Source organism: Amblyraja radiata, chromosome 38 (genome assembly GCF_010909765.2).
Source record: "Amblyraja radiata isolate CabotCenter1 chromosome 38, sAmbRad1.1.pri, whole genome shotgun sequence".
In the NCBI taxonomy this organism is placed as follows: Eukaryota; Metazoa; Chordata; class Chondrichthyes; order Rajiformes; family Rajidae; genus Amblyraja; species Amblyraja radiata.
In genome coordinates, this window is record NC_045993.1 from 9689592 (window position 1) to 9705978 (window position 16387).

The following is a 16387-nucleotide window of genomic DNA, read 5'->3' on the forward strand; positions in this document are numbered from 1 at the left end:
CTATTGAGGGAGTGCAGCGTAGGTTTACAAGGTTAATTCCCGGGATGGCGGGACTGTCATATGCTGAGAGAATGGAGCGGCTGGGCTTGTATACTCTGGAGTTTAGAAGGATGAGAGGATATCTTATTGAAACATATAAGATTGTTCCGAGTTAAGATCTGAAGAATGTTTTTGGCCCGATACGTTGCCTATTTCCTTCGCTCCATTGATGCTACTGCACCCGCTGAGTTTCTCCAGCATTCTTGTGTACCTAAGATTGTTAAGGGTTTGGTCACGCTAGAGGCGGGAAACATGTTCCCGATGTTGGGCGAGTCCAGAACCAGGGGCCACAGTTTAAGAATAAGAGGTAAGCCATTTAGAACGGAGATGAGGGAACACATTTTCTCACAGAGAGTTGTGAGTCTGTGGAAGTCTCTGCCTCAGGGGCCGGTTCTCTGGATACTTTCAAGAGAGAGCTAGAAGTAGCTTTGTGGCTCTTAAAAATAGCGGAGTCAGGGGATATGGGGCGAAGGCAGGAACAGGGTACTGATTGGGGATGATCAGCCATGATCATATTGAATGGCGGTGCTGGCTCGAAGGGCCGAATGGCCTACTCCTGCACCTATTGTCTATTGTCTCTGTGACTCTATGATTGTAATCAAGATTGAGCCACTTGATTGTAATCATGTACAGTCTTTCCACTGACTGTATTGCACGCAACAAAAAAGCCTTTCACTGTAATAAACTACACTAGTCTGTCAAACGTTGGGCAACACAGTGGTGCAGCTTGTCAACAGACAGCTCCATGGACTCATTTTAAATCTGTGAACCTGCCCACGCCCGTTTTCCATTTTATAATCAGAGCCCCGTTCCCATTTCAGATTCCAAGGAGAGCGGGGAGACGGAAATCAAAGTGCTGGGATCCAGAGATGATGACGGTGGGTGGACCCGTGTGTCTGGGGATTGTTGGTCGGGCCGCTGTTGAACCGATGTCCTCTGGTCCTCCATGCCCCTACTCTGGGCAAAAAGATTGTGCGTCTACACGACTGTTGAATTGAGGAGTAGCTTTGTCACACAGAGGGTGGTGGGTGTGTGGGACGAGGTGCCAGAGGAGGTCATTGAGGCTGGGACTATAATAACATTGAAATTACACTTGGACTGGTGCGTGGATAAGGCAGGTTTGGAGGGATATGGGCCAAACACAGGCAGGTGGGACTAGTGTAGATGGGGCATATTGGTCGGGATAGATCCCGGGTCTCTGGCGCTGTGAGGCAGCAACTCTACCGCTGCGCCACCTTAGTTAGAATCTACCTGGCGTAGTCACCTGTCCTTATCCTGAGTGTGTGGGGGTTCGGACGGAGTTTGGGATCTTGCTGTGCCCTTTCGGTAACTGACCATGTGGTCGGCAAACTGAAACCCTCTTCCTTCTGTTTCAGACTCAGCGGAGAACGAGAGTGGGCCCGATACTAAAGGTAGTTCTCCTGATCTTTTTAACCTTTAGAGATACAGCGCGGAAACAGGCCCTTCGGCCCACCGAGTCCGTGCCGACCAACGATCGCCCCGTACACTAGCACTATCCTACACACTAGGGACAATTTAAAAATATACAGAAGCCAATTAACTTACAGCCCTGCACGTCTTTGGAGCGTGGGAGGAAACCGGAGCACCCGGAGAAAACACAAGCTGTCACTGGGAGAAGGTGCAAATTCCGTAGAGATTGAACCCGGGTGCCTGGCGCTGTGAGGCAGCAACTCTACTTCTGCTCCACCGTGCTGCCCTAGTGTAATCATGTATTCTCTTTCCACTGACTGGATAGCACGCAACAAAAAAGCTTTTCACTGTACCATAGAGAATAGGTGCAGGGAGTAGGCCATTCGGCCCTTCGAGCCAGCACCTCAGTACACGTGACAATAAACTGAACCAAACGAAAACAACCTAAACCCAACCACACTAAACTAGACTAGCAAAACTCAACTGGAGTGGTGATTCTGTCAAACGTTGGGCAACACAGTGGTGCAGCTTGTGAACAGACAGCTCCATCGACTCATTTTAAATCTGTGAACCTGCCCACGCCCGTTTTCCATTTTATAATCAGAGCCCCGTTCCCATTTCAGATTCCAAGGAGAGCGGGGAGACGGAAATCAAAGTGCTGGGATCCAGAGATGATGACGGTGGGTGGACCTGTGTGTCTGGGGATTGTTGGTCGGGAGCTGGGTCTGTGAGGATGAACAAAGTGAAGGGTCTTGACCCGAATTGTAACTGTGCGTTTACCCGATTGTTGTGTTGAGCGGTGACGTTTTCACACAGGCGGTGGTGGGTGTACGGTATACGTTGCTGGAGGGGGAAGTTGGTGCAGGTAGTTGCTGCGTGGATAGGCCAGGTTTGGTGGGATATGGGCCAAATGCAGGCAGGTGGGACTAGTGTAGATGGGGCATATTGGTCGGGATCAAACCCAGGTCTCTGGCGCTGTGAGGCAGCAACTCTACCGCTGCACCACCTTAGTTAGAATCTCCCTGGCGTAGTCACCTGTCCTTATCCTGAGTGTGTGGGGGTTCGGACGGAGTTTGGGATCTTGCTGTGCCCTTTCGGTAACTGACCATGTGGTCGGCAAACTGAAACCCTCTTCCTTCTGTTTCAGACTCAGCGGAGAACGAGAGTGGGCCCGATACTAAAGGTAGTTCTCCTGATCTTTTTAACCTTTAGAGATACAGCGCGGAAAATTATAAAAGGACTGCACAAGCTAGATGCAGGAAAAATGTTGGGCGAGTCCAGAACCAGGGGCCACAGCCTTAGAATAAAGGGGAGGCCATTTAAAGCGGAGGTGAAAAAAAACTTTTTCACCCAGAGAGTTGTGAATTTGTGGAATTCCCTGCCACAGAGGGCAGTGGAGGCCAAGTCACTGGATGGATTTAAGAGAGAGTTAGATGGAGCTCTAGGGGCTAGTGGAGTCAAGGGATATGGGGAGAAGGCAGGCATGAGTTATTGATTGGGGACGATCAGTCATGATCACAATGAATGGCGGTGCTGGCTCGAAGGGCCGAATGGTCTCCTCCTGCAACTATTTTTTATGTTTCTATGTTTCTAACAGGCCCTTCGGCCCACCGAGTCCGCGCCGACCAACGATCACCCCGTACGCTAGTACTATCCTACACACTAGGAACAATTTTAAAATATACAGAAGCCAATTAACTTACAGCTCTGTACGTCTTTGGAGTGTGGGAGGAAACCAGAGCACCCGGAGAAAACACAAGCAGTCACTGTGTGAACATGCAAACTCCGTAGAGACAGCACCCGTAGTCAGGATGGAACCCGGGTCTCTGGCGCTGTGAGGCAGCAACTATACCGCTGTGCCACCGTGTAATTCAACTCTTTTTTTAATTCCAGATTCTGCAGAAAAGGAGAGTCACTCTGCTGCTCGAGGTACCGAGATTTTTGTTTACTGATTTTAAAAATATCCATCCATGTAAAATTAGTGAACGGATTGAAAGCAGTTGGCAGATGAACCATGAGTAGTCCTTAATACCGCAATATGCAGCCAGGGGCCTATAAGGTCACCAGGTCATCAGATCATAGGTCATAAGGAATAGGAGTAGAATTAGGCCATTTGGCCCAGCAAGTCTACTCCGCCATTCAATCATGGCTGATCTATCTCTCCCTCCTAACCCCATTCTCCTGCCTTCTCCCCATAACCTATGACACCCGTACTAATCAAGAATTTATCTATATCTGCCTTAAATATATCCACTGACTTGGCCTCCACAGCCATCTGTGGCAAAGAATTCCAGATTCACCGCCCTCTGACGAAACAAATTCCTCCTCATCTCCTTCCTAAAAGAACGTCATTTAATTCTGAGGCTGTGACCTCTAGTTCCAGACACGTCCTCTCCACATCCAGTTCTGGAATGTTCTTAGGGGGTTGGACAGGCTAGATGCAGGAAGATTGTTCCCGATGTTGGGGAAGTCCAGGATACTGAGTTGGATGATCAGCCATGATCATATTGAATGGCGGTGCAGGCTCGAAGGGCCGAATGGCCTACTCCTGCACCTATTTTCTATGTTTCTATGTTCTGGAACAGACAGACTAGACCAACTGGAGTAACCAAATCATGCCGGGATGAGAGGAAAGAGTTCTTTGACAATCATTCTGCTAGCTGCACAAGAAACTAAAGTTATTTCCCTTCTGTTTCAGACTCCGCGGAGAACGAGAGTGGGCCGGATACTAAAGGTAGTTCTGATCTGTGCGTCATCGGGATAGAGTGAACTGTATTAAAATGGGAGGGAGAGTTTAGAATCCATTGCAACAACACGGCAAAGAGGATTTATTAATCAAAATTATTTTGTTTAATTTCCAGATTCGGCTGAGAAAGAGTCTCACTCTGCAGAAGGAGGTAGAGGTTGTTTTGTTTATTACAATGCTTAAGTGAATGACTCTTTTTAAAAAAAACATTGGCGGCATGTTAGTGCAGCGGTAGAGTTGCTGCCTCACAGCGCCAGAGATCTGGGTTCGATCCTGACTACGGGTGCTGTCTGTATGGAGTTTGCACGTTCTCCCCGTGACCGCGTGGGTTTTCTCCGAGATCTTCGGTTTCCTCCCACACTCCAAAGACGTGCAGGTTTGTAGGTTGATTGGCTTTCTACAAGTGTAAATTGTCCTTAGTGTGTGTAGGATAGTGTTAGTGTGCGGGGATCGCTGGTCGGCGCGGACTCGGTGAGCCGAAGCTTCTGTTTCTGCGCTGTATCTCTAGACTAAACTAGACTAAACTAAATATCTCTAAGCTAAAAAAAAACTAAAAAGGCTCGGGCTTCTAATAGCGTCTGGTTTGGGTCTGAGAGTCAACATCTGGTCCCCAGCTGTTGGTACCTTGGCTACAAAGGCCCAAAAACATCGATAGGAGGAAAGTCGGCCAAGCAGGATCTTTCATCCATAACGAGAGAGCGAAGAGTAGACGAGGGAAGAGAACGACATTGTCTGCTACATTGCAGCTAACCTGACCACCAAATCAGAAGCCTAAGGCCTACACTTGGTTGCAGTCTGTCCAAGTAGCGGGAGAATAGCCAGGCCCAGGAGAGTCATGGTGTCATTCGGCACGGAAACAGGCCCTTCGACCCAACTTGCCCATGCCGACCATCGTGCCTCACCTGCACTAGTCCCACCTGCCCGCTTTCAGCCCATTTCACCCTAACTCTAAGAGAGACACAAAATGCTGGAGTAACTCAGCGGCTCAGACAACATCTCTGGAGAGAAGGAACAGGTGACGTTTCAGGTCGAGACCCTTCTGCAGACCTCAACCTATCAGACTAACTTTAAAATGTTGTCATGTACCAGCCTCAACTGCCTCCTCTGGCAGCTCGTTCCGTATACCCACTGTATGTGCCACCCTGTGTGGAACAAGTTACCCCTCGGGTCCCTGTTAAATCTTCCTCCTAAAGGGCCTGTCCCACTTTCACGACCTCTGCCGAGTTTGCCCTTGACTCATACCCGCAGCATGGTCGTCACGAGGTCATAGGCAGGCCGTGATGCTAGTCGTAGGTACTCGTGGCATCAAGTAGGCCGGGGCGTTTTTCTAGCCTGATGAAAAATGTCCACGAGTAAAAAAGGTCATGAATTATGTTGTGGAAGTGGGACAGGCCCTTAAGTCTATCCATCTCACTTCATTCCAGGTCCCTTCCTTGGGAAGCAGAAATCCGACTCCGTCGTGAAGAGGCCCGGACGATCAATTCGGGAATTTTATGAGAGGTGAGAGGCCCAGATTCCGCCATTTTGTTTTCATTACCTTCTGGAGAACGGGTCGACTGGGCTTATATTCACTGGAATTTAGAAGCATGAGAGGGGATCTTATAGAAACATATAGAATTCTTAAGGGATTGGACAGGCTAAATGTTCCCTATGTTGGGGGAGTCCAGAACCCGGGGTCACAGTTTAAGAAGAAGGGGCAGGCCATTTAGGACTGAGTTGAGGAAAAACTTTTCACCCAGAGAGTTGTGAATCTGTGGAATTCTCAGCCACAGAAGGCAGTGGAGGCCAATTCATTGGATGTTTTCGAGAGGGAGTTCAATATAGCTATTCGGGCTAACGGAATCAAGGGGTATGGGGAGAAATCAAGAATGGGGCACTGGTTTTGGATGATCAGCCATGATCATATTGAATGGCGGTGCTGGCTCGAAGGGCTGAATGGCCTACTCCTGCACCTATTGTCTATGTTTCCAGCAGCTGCCGTTCACTGCCCCAAATAGTGAAAGGCGTGGATAGTGTGTAAATTGTCTCTAGTGTGTAGCGCTCGTGTACGGGGTGATCTCTGGTCAGCACGGACTCACGAAGGGCCTGTTCCCGTGCTGTATCGCTGACGTCGTAGAAATCACCTATTCCGTTTCCCCCAGATATGCTGCCTGGCCCGCTGAGTTACTCCAACATTATGTGCCCATCTTTGGTACAAACTAGCATCTGCAGTTCTTTATTTCTACGACTGCAAGGTTGAATTTGGTCCATTGGTGGACAAACCAACACTTCCTCCATTCCTCCCTCCCTCCCTCCCTCCCCATCCCAGTTCTCAGACGTCTCACTGTCTCCAACTACATTTTATCTCTGTTTGCTTTTGTTGTTACCTTCTCCCAACTACCAATGATCCATTCTACATTTTCCTTGAACTCCATTCCCTTTGTCCTATTTTCACACCTTACACCTCCTTATCTCTGTATCTCCCTCTCCCCTGACTCTCAGTCTGAAGAAGGGTCTCGGCCCGAAACGTCATCCGTTCCTTCTCTCCAGAGATGCTGCCTGTCCCGCTGAGTTACTCCAGCATTCGTCCTAGCCCCCACACCATCCACCCCTCGCACTGAAACCGCAGTTTTTGGCCACCGTGTTATAGGAAAGATGTTGTCAAGCTTGAAAGGGTTCAGAGAAGATTTACCAGGATGTTGCCAGCACTCGAGGGCCTGAGCTACAGGGAGAGGTTGAGCAGGTTGAGCTTTATTCCTTGGAGCGCAGGAGGATGAGGAGAGATCTTATAGAGGTGTACAAAATCATGATCGGGTAAACGCACGGTCTTTTGCCCAGAGAAGGGGAATCGAGAACCAGAGGACAAAGGCTTAAGGCGAAGGGGGAAAGATTTAACAGGAACCTGAAGTAAAACTTTTTCACAAAGGGTAGTAGGTGTATGGAACGAGCTTCTAGGGGAGGTGGTAGAGGCTGGTACTATCGCAACCTTTAAGAAACATGTTGACAGGTACATGGATAAGACAGGTTTAGAGGGATATGGGCCAAACTAGTGTAGATGGGGCATGTTGGTCGGCTTGGGCAAGTTTCTATGAACATTTAGATGGGTGGGCTAGGTTTAGAGAGATTTGCAATTAAAGGCAAGTAGGTAGGTGTGACTAGTGTAGATGGGGCATGTTGGTCGGCGTGGGCAAGTTAGGCCGAAGGGCCTGTTTCCACACTGTAAAACTTGTCTATATAAGGTCCCGCAGTTGACAGTGCTTGTTAGAGCAAAAACCAAGCCATAAAGATGAAGAAATAGTCTGTAAACCTCCAAGACAGGATTGTGTCGAGACACAGATCCTCTACACACACTACTCATAATAAAAAAAGCAAAAATGGGTGTTTAGAAATTTTTGCAAATTAAAAAGAAATAACTGAGATATCACATTTGCTTAAGTATTCAGACCCTTTGCTATGCCACTCAAAATTGAGCTTTATGCATCCTGTTTCCATTGACTATCCTTGAGATGTTTCTACAATTTGATTGGAGTCCACCAGTGGTAAATTAAATTGATTGGACATGATTTGGAAAGGTACACACCTGTCTATATAAGGTCCCGCAGTTGACAGTGCATGTCAGAGCAAAAACCAGGTTTAACCAGGGACTAGTATAGATGGTACACAAAAAAAAAAGCTGGAGAAACTCAGCGGGTGCAGCAGCATCTATGGAGCGAAGGAAAAAGGCAACGTTTCGGCACGAAACGTTGCCTTTTTCCTTCGCTCCATAGATGCTGCTGCACCCGCTGAGTTTCTCCAGCTTTTTTTTTTGTGTACCTTCGATTTTCCAGCATCTGCAGTTCCTTCTTAAACAGTAGTGTAGATGGGGCATGTTGGTCGGTGTGGGATGGGGAGTTGGGCCGAAGGGTTGTTTCCACGCTGTATCTATGACTGGCAAACCTCAGATCAAAGGAGGCAATTCTTAACACGAGTCTACCTTAATTCCAGACACCGCGAGCATTACTACAAGACACCTTCGGAGCGTCGCAAAGGACTATGCGAGTCCTTCTCCCCATGCCACCACCTGGCCAACAGGGTTGGATACCAGAACGCCTATCAACAATACTTTGGAAACCTTTATCAATAGACTGGAGCCCAAATATCAGTAACGTCGCAGTACTTTATATCACACACAATGCCTAACGTAGAGGATTAGACCTCGTTCATTGAAATGCCACAAATGGTTTCCATCAGAGTATTTGAACCTAGTTCTGCTGGTCACAACTTTGCCCATTAAGGGTCCTTCGCTGAGCCCATTGTCCCATTAACCTGTGCAAGGATCCTCCTGGCAATCTTCTCTTCTTTCAAATGTTGTCTGAAGAAGGGTTTCGGCCCGAAACGTTGCCTATTTCCTTCGCTCCATAGATGCTGCCGCACCCGCTGAGTTTCTCCAGCACTTTTGTCTACTTTCAAATGTTGTCGTTGTCCGTCCTGAAAGGGGACGCAGGCTTCCGGCGACACTCAGTGGGAAGCCATCACTTGTCGCAATAGATGATGGTGGCAGCAAGTTCAGCTTGGGGTACCTCCAGTTCCCAGCCCCACGATGTGGACGCTTCTCCTGTGGGGCCTCCTGGTAATAATGTGTAGGAAAGAACTGCAGGTCGACACAAGATGCCGAGTAACTCAACGGGTCGGGCAGCATCTCTGGAGATGTTTCGGGTCGAGACCCTTCTTCAGACCTGCTGATTTACTCCAGCATTTTGTGACTCGTTTAAACCAGCATCTGCACGTCCTTCCTTCAGAAAGAACTGCAGATGTCGGCCATTTTGAGTCCTCTTAGTAATAATTTGAACACAAGAGGTAGAAGGAAGGGGGGTGCTTCCGAATGAACCAATCCCTTCTTCCACACTGTTGTATTCGGGGGCACTAGATCCCCCCTGGGACCCTCCCTGAGGAAACCTTCATTTGGAGACAGAGCCCTCTAGTCATGACTGCAGGACACAACACACACATCAACAAACTGAGTTTCCAGCCGTAAACAATGAACCGATTTTGCCCAAATCTTTTCCATATCTCTCCAGAATAAATCAGTTTATTTTCTCCCTACCCCTCTCCCTCAATAGTCACTCCTTTTTCCATTTAAGCTGCTATTTTTTTCAAATGGATTAAATGTTCCTAAGTGAACATGGGAGTTTTGTAATCTTGGTTGAACTTCACCTGAATGTATCTGCACTCGTTGCCCTTTTAAAGAAAGAGGGAGAGAGAGGGGGCGGGGGGAAGATACATGTTACATGGTGTAAAGATTTCTTTCCCAAAAATATGATGTTGCGCAGCGGTAGAGTTGCTGCCTTTCAGGGTTTACAACGCCAGAGACCCGGGTTCGAACGTTCTCCCCGTGACCCGCGTGGGTTTTCTCCGGGTGCTCCGGTTTCCTCCCGCACTCCAGGTCTGGGAACTTCGGTAAAATTGTAAATTGTCCCTAGTGCGTGTGGGATTGCGGGGATCGCTGGTCGGCGCGGACTCTGCGGAGGGAGGGCCTGTTTCCCCGCTGTATCTCGAAACTAAACTAAACTAGATTATGATTCCTCCTCCCCCCCCCCCCCCCCCCACCCCATTTCCAGATAAATCTGGCAGATTTGGAGAGCGGTGTTCCAGATCGGAATCTTAAACACACTGGTCCCGGCCAAGCAAGGCTGGTGAAGTATTTGCCCGAGGCTACAATGGGCTATGTATTATTGTCCCTGATCTGCCCCCAACTTTCCCTGCCGCAGAGCAGTTGATGTTGGAGGTGAAGGCGTTGTGTGCGGTTGGCCGGGTGTGTTATTGAGGGTAGATATAGAGTCATTGTGTGACTCACTCCTCTCACCCCTGCAAATGCCCGCTGCCAACACTGAATGGCCGGAAAGGAGAGAGTTCCCCTGCCAACTAAAACAGCTTTCAACTTCAACACGTCCACCAGACGGTTTAATGACTGCTTGCTTTTCTCACTCAAACCTTTCTTCGGTTTAAAAATAAAAAATAAAATGATCTGCGGCACAGCCAATGTCAAACTCACAATGTCAAACTCACAGCGGGGGGGGGGGTGGATTAAATAAGGCGACACAATGGGCAAGAGAAGGTCTCCACTTCCCCTCAGTTAACAGTGATCCATTCCACTGAAGATAGACACACAAAATGCTGGAGTAACTCAGCGGGGCAGGCAGCATCTCTGGAGAGGAGGGATGGGTGACATTTCAGGTCGACTCAATCCTTCTCTCCGGAGATGCTGCCTGTCCCGCTGAGTTACTCCAGCTTTTTGTGGCTATCTTCGGTTTAAACCAGCATCAGTGGTTTTCCTGCCCAAACAATGATCCATTCCACATCTTCCTTGGACTTCTTCCCTTTTGATCTCTCATCTTCACACCTCGCCCTTCCATATCTCCACGTCTTCCCCCCCCCCCCCCCCCCCCCCCCCCCCCCGACTGTCAGTGTCAGTCTCGACCTCGAAACGTTGCCCGTTCCTTCTCTCCAGGGATGCTGCCTGTCCCCCGCTGGGTTACTCCAGTATTTCGTGTCTCCGCCCACATATCAAAGCAAAAGACAAATTATTGCTTTGAAAAAAGACAAAAGACAAATTGAAAAAAGCAAAAGACAAATTAGTGCTTTGAAAAAAACCAGGCAGGTCAAATGACAGCGGAAGCATTGTGTGTGGTATAACTGTGTGATGTTATAAGCAAGTGGGTTACTAGTCAACACTAGAGATTAGGGAAACATATACTCTGGTATATAATGCTGCACTACACTACTGCACCGGAGATATTATAAGCATCTGTGTAGGAAAGAACTGCAGATGCTGAAGAAAACTGAAGATAGACACAAATAGCTGGAGGAACTCAGCGGGTCAGGCAGCATCTCTGGACAAAAGGAACAGGTGACCTTTCAGTTCGAGACCTTTCTTCGGACTGAAGGTCGGGGGAGGTTCAGAACAAATCAGACGGCCAAAGAGCTCACAATGGTCCATTGTTGGCTGTCGTCAGAGGTAATAACAAAGGGATGTATGGATGTATGACCCGCTGAGTTGCTGTTTCTATCTTCACGTTATAAGCATCTGTTGGCTGCTTCGTGGAAACGGGTAACCCCTTCCCACCATCGCAGTCAAGTGATCTATATACTAGCAATTTGTGCGGTTGCAGCATGCCAAGTTGACGTATAATACTGTATCTTCAACACGGGACATTTCCCCAAAGGTCGAGGTTATGTGCAATATAATGCAGACCAATATTTAGTCTAATACTCAGAAGTAGTGCACTTTGCTTCAGCTGGGTCTTGTGCTGAGACCTTTATATATTTTAAGCACCAATGTTTACTTCAATGTCTTAAGGCACAAATGTACCATAATTTAAACATCGGAAGACCCTTGGTCACCCTTCCCCCAACAAGCCCGAATACTACTGTACAGTTAGTTGTACATAGCTGAAACAGATGGCGTTAAAAGGATTTGTAAATTATTTGTTTAGACCAACGCCGTAAATTGGCTCCACAGTGTGGAACAGAATTGGAAAAGTTGCTTGAGGGCAGGAAGGGGACAATTATTTCAGAGCAAACTGTTTGGCTGACTTTCAATTAATTCTGTGTTGATATAAAAGTTTAGCGGGAAATAAAATGTTTAGAGATCGGAGCTGCTTCCTCTCAAAAAAACCCCACCTTGAGCCCCAAAGACATTCGGCCACTCCATCTTTCAGAGCAAACAAACTCGGGCGGCGCGGTGGTACAGTCGCTGCCTCACAGCTCCGCAGACCCGGGTTCGATCCTGGCCACGTGCGCTGTCGGTGTGGAGTTCGCACGTTCTCCCCGTGACCGCCTGGGTTTTCTCCGGGTGCTCCGGTTTCCACCCACACTCCAAAGACGTGCAGGTTCGCAGGTTAATTGGCTTGGGTAAAAATTGTAAATGGTCCCGGAGTGTGTGTGTGTGTGTGTGTGTGTGTAGGATAGTGTTAATGTGCGGAGATTATTGCAGGTCGGTGTGGATTCAAGGGCCTGTTTCCGCTCAGTATCTCTAATCTAAACTGGGCTAAAAAGAAAGGGGATTAATCTTGTGTTGAGTAAACCGTGAGTTAGGACCGATTCCCAACAGGTTTGCAAGAGTTCAGATGAGATAATAGACTAGAACAAACACAAAAGACAATACCTTGATTTGAAACAAAAACATTCCAGCAAAATCTTCGGTTTCCTCTCACTCCAAAGACGTACAGGTTTGCAGGTTAATTGGCTTGGTATAAAATTGTCCCTAGTGTGTGTAGGATAGTGTTAGGTGTGCGTGGATCGCTGGTCGGCGCGGACTCGGTGGGCTGAAGGGCCTGTTTCCCCGCTGTATCTCTAAACTAAACTGCTCCGGGGTTGAAGGACGACTAGTGGTGTCTTCCATTAGATGTTTTACAATCTTTCACTGCTTTATTGCACAAGCTGAAAATATGCACACTTAAATTCATTGCATTGTATTTTCTTATTTTAATTCAGCTGAAATCCTATAGTTTGATGTCTGCATTTTATGAATATAATAATAAATATTAAATTAATCATATTTGGTTGTGTCTTAGTAAAAGAGTGATTCTTCAGAGTTCTTCGTATCCCGACTGTCTCTAATCAAACAGAAGGTTGTGGAGGCCAAGTCAATGGATATTCTTAAGGCAGAGATAGATTCTTGATTAGTACGGGCATCAGGGGTTATGGGGAGAAGGCAGGAGAATGGGGTTAGGAGGGAGAGATAGATCAGCCATGATTGAATGGCGGAGTAGACTTGATGATAAATCATGTAGATAAATGCGAGGTTATTCACTTTGGCGGCAGGAACAAGGAGGCAGACTATTACAGACTATTATCTCAATGGTGTCAGATTAGGAAAAAGAGACCTGGGTGTCCATGTACACCAGTCACTGAAAGTCGGGGAGACTAAGCGTAGGTTGGGCGATCGTTTCGCCGAACACCTCCGCTCAGTCCGCAATAACCTACCTGAACTCCCGGTGGCTCAGCACTTCAACTCCCCCTCCCATTCCCAATCCGACCTCTCTGTCCTGGGTCTCCTCCATTGCCAGAGTGAGCAACAGCGGAAATTGGAGGAACAGCACCTCATATTCCGTCTGGGGACCTTGCGTCCGGATGGCATTAACATTGAATTCTCCCAATTTTGCTAGCCCTTGCTGTCTCCTCCCCTTCCTTAACCCTCTAGCTGTCTTCTCCCACCCTACCATCCGCCCACCCTCGGGCTCCTCCTCCTCCTCCCTCCTCCCTTTTCCTTCCTTCTCCCCCCCCCCCCCACCCCCCATCAGTCTGAAGAAGGGTTTCGGCCCGAAACGTCGCCTATTTCCTTCGCTCCATAGATGCTGCTGCACCCGCTGAGTTTCCCCAGCAATTTTGTGTACCTTCGATATTCCAGCATCTGCAATTCCTTTTTGAACACTGAAAGTAAACATGCAGGTACTGCAGGCAGTGAAGAAAGCTAATGGCATGTTGGGCTTCATAACAGGATTTGAGGATAGGAGTAAAGAGGTTGTACAGGGCCCTGATGAGACAACATCTGGAGTATTGTGTGAAGTTTTGGTCTCCTAATTTGAGGAAGGACTTGAAGAAGTGTTTCAACCCGAAATGCTGCCTATTTCCTTCGCTCCAAAGATGCTGCCTCACCCTCTACCTTGAGGGACATCCTTGCTCTTGAGGCAATGCAGTGTAGGTTTACGAGGTTAATCCCCGGGATGGCGGCACTGTCATATGAGGAAAGATTGGAAAGACTGGGCTTGTGTTCACTGGAATTTAGAAGGATGAGGGGATATCTTATAGAAACATAAAAATGTTCCCAATGTTGGGGGAAGTCCAGAACCAGGGGCCACAGTCTAAGAATAAAGTGGAGGCCATTTAAAACTGAGATGAGAAAAAACTTTTCACACAGAGTTGTAAATTTGTGACATTTAAGCTTCTATATGAGTGGTGTCCATCAAGGGCTTTTTAAAAGGTATTTAGACCAGAGAATTTGGATTTTAGAGGTTCAGTGCAGAAACAGGCCCTTCGGCCCATCTTGATTGATGGGCGGGGGGCCTGACCCAGTGGGCCAGTCTCCATGCAATATCTTTAGGGGGGCATGGTGGCGCAGCGGAAGAGTTGCTGCCTTACAGTTGCAGAGACCTGGGTTCGATTCTGAGTCTGTACGTTCTCCCTGTGACCGCGTGGGTTTATCCGGGTGCTCCGGTTTCCTCCCACACTTCTGTAAATTGCAAATGGTCCCAAGTATGTGGGATAGTGCACAGGGTGAACGCTGGTCGTCAGGGACTCGGTGGGCTGGAGGGGGCCTGTTTCCACGGAGTACCTCTAATGTCCAAACCGTCTTTGTCACATTTCTGTTTTCGTGGGTGGTGCCCAAGTCCGGCAAGAAACAGAGACATAACAAGGCAAATGTTACCCATATCACGATGTGGCAACAAGATACAATGCAAATAGGTGGAAAATATAACCATGTTTATTCTGAGGCTTTGGCAGGCCCAGCTAACAGCTGCAATCCATCGCCTCCAACATCAGCTGGTCCTGACTGCAGATGCTGGTTTAAACCAAAGATAGACACAATATGCTGGCGAAACTTAGCGGGTCAGGCAGCATCTCCGGAGAAAAAGGAATATGCAACGTTTCGGGTAGCATCAGACTGAGAGTCAGGGGATAGGGAAACTAGAGGTATGAAAAGGTGCAGAAAGGCAGCCAGCATCGTCAGAGACCCACACCACCCCTGCCATCGGGAAGAAGGCACAGGAGCCTGAAAACTGGAACGTCCAGGATCAGGAGCAGTTTCTTCCGTCCAACCATCAGGCTATTAAACACCACAACCACCAAATAAGCTCTGACGCACATCGACTTGGATGCATTGGCTGTGTCGTTTTGCACCATTTGTGCGCGCGTAAGCGTGTGCACACGTGAATGTGTATAAATGCGTGTGCAAGTGCATGCATACGTGTTTCCACATCCCTGTGTCTGTGTGTGTCTCTGTGTGCGTGCGTATGTGTGTGCACACATGTATGTAAGTGTGTAAATGTGTATGCAAGCGCATGCATACATGTTTCCACATCCCTGTGCGTATATGTGGGTGCGCGCGTAAACGTGTGCACACATGTATGTAAGTGTGTATGCAAGTGCATGCATACGTGTTTCCACGTGCGTGTGGGTGTCTGTGCGTGTGCGCGCGTGTGCGTGTGTGCATCTGTGTGTGTGTGTGTCTATGTGCGTCTGTGCATGTGTGTCTGTGTGCGTGCGTGTGTGTGTGTGTGTGTGTGTGCAGAACTCTCCGTTTATTACACTGTTTACAGAGTACCAGGCTTATATATTCTGTTGTGCTGCTGCAAGAATGAGCTTGACTGCTGTGTTTGGGACAAATGCCAATAAAACACCCTTGACTAGAGGCGGTGGTTGCAGTGAAAGGAAGGAGCTGGGCCATAGAGGGAACACAAACATTTTTTTAAAAAATGCCGAATGCAGATGATTTCAAGACCCCATGGTTTCACGCCTACATGAATGTCACATCTAGCACACACCAAGCAGAAAAACCACAAAAACCATTCACGCCACGCATATAAACTTTCTGCTTTTACTTGAGAACACTCGGTTAATTGTGATGTAGCTTGAAACATTTCTCAAATAACACTCTCAAGTCAAAATTCTGGTTGAAACAACAACATAACTTTACAGATTTTTCTGCTCGGAAATGGCTGGAGAGAACATTGGGATGGGTTGCTTGGAGCGGGCGTGCAGCTCAACAATTGGCAGGTCTTCCTCCTCTTGATGAAGCAACAGTAAAGGCCTCACGGGAGACCCAAGTGAATAGATTGACTGGCACAAAATGCTGGGTTAACTCAGCGGGACAGGCGGCGTCTCTGGAGGGAAGGAATGGGTGGCGTTTCGTGTCGAGACCCTTCGTCAGACCAGCATCTGCAGTTCCTTCCTAAACACTGGTGCATTGCAGCTGCGGCTTGTATACAAAATATAAATATATAGTGTAGGGAGGAACCGCGGACACTGGTTTACGCCAAAGATACGACACAAAATGCTGGAGTAACTCAGCCGGGACGGGCAGCATCTCTGGAGCGAAGGATAGGGCGACACTTCGGGTCCAGACCATTCTTCAGACTGAGAGTCAGGGCAGGGGGAGACGAGAGATATGGAAGGGTAAGGTGTGAAAACGACAGATCAAATCTTCCATGTCTC

General features: G+C 48.1%; 1 protein-coding gene across 1 annotated transcript in view; it reads left to right on the plus strand.

The window, feature by feature from the left end:
- The window catches only part of LOC116966803 (caldesmon-like), an 88680-nt gene extending 80154 nt beyond the window's left edge, over window positions 1-8526 (plus strand). Inside the window, exons 69-77 of the mRNA XM_033013142.1 lie at window positions 861-917; window positions 1416-1451; window positions 2094-2150; window positions 2618-2653; window positions 3364-3399; window positions 4169-4204; window positions 4332-4367; window positions 5641-5716; window positions 8180-8526. Coding sequence (XP_032869033.1) covers window positions 861-917; window positions 1416-1451; window positions 2094-2150; window positions 2618-2653; window positions 3364-3399; window positions 4169-4204; window positions 4332-4367; window positions 5641-5716; window positions 8180-8318 — 509 coding nt within the window. The 3' untranslated portion in view covers window positions 8319-8526. The remainder of the gene's footprint in view (window positions 1-860; window positions 918-1415; window positions 1452-2093; window positions 2151-2617; window positions 2654-3363; window positions 3400-4168; window positions 4205-4331; window positions 4368-5640; window positions 5717-8179) is intronic.
- Window positions 8527-16387: the final 7861 nt, after the last annotated feature.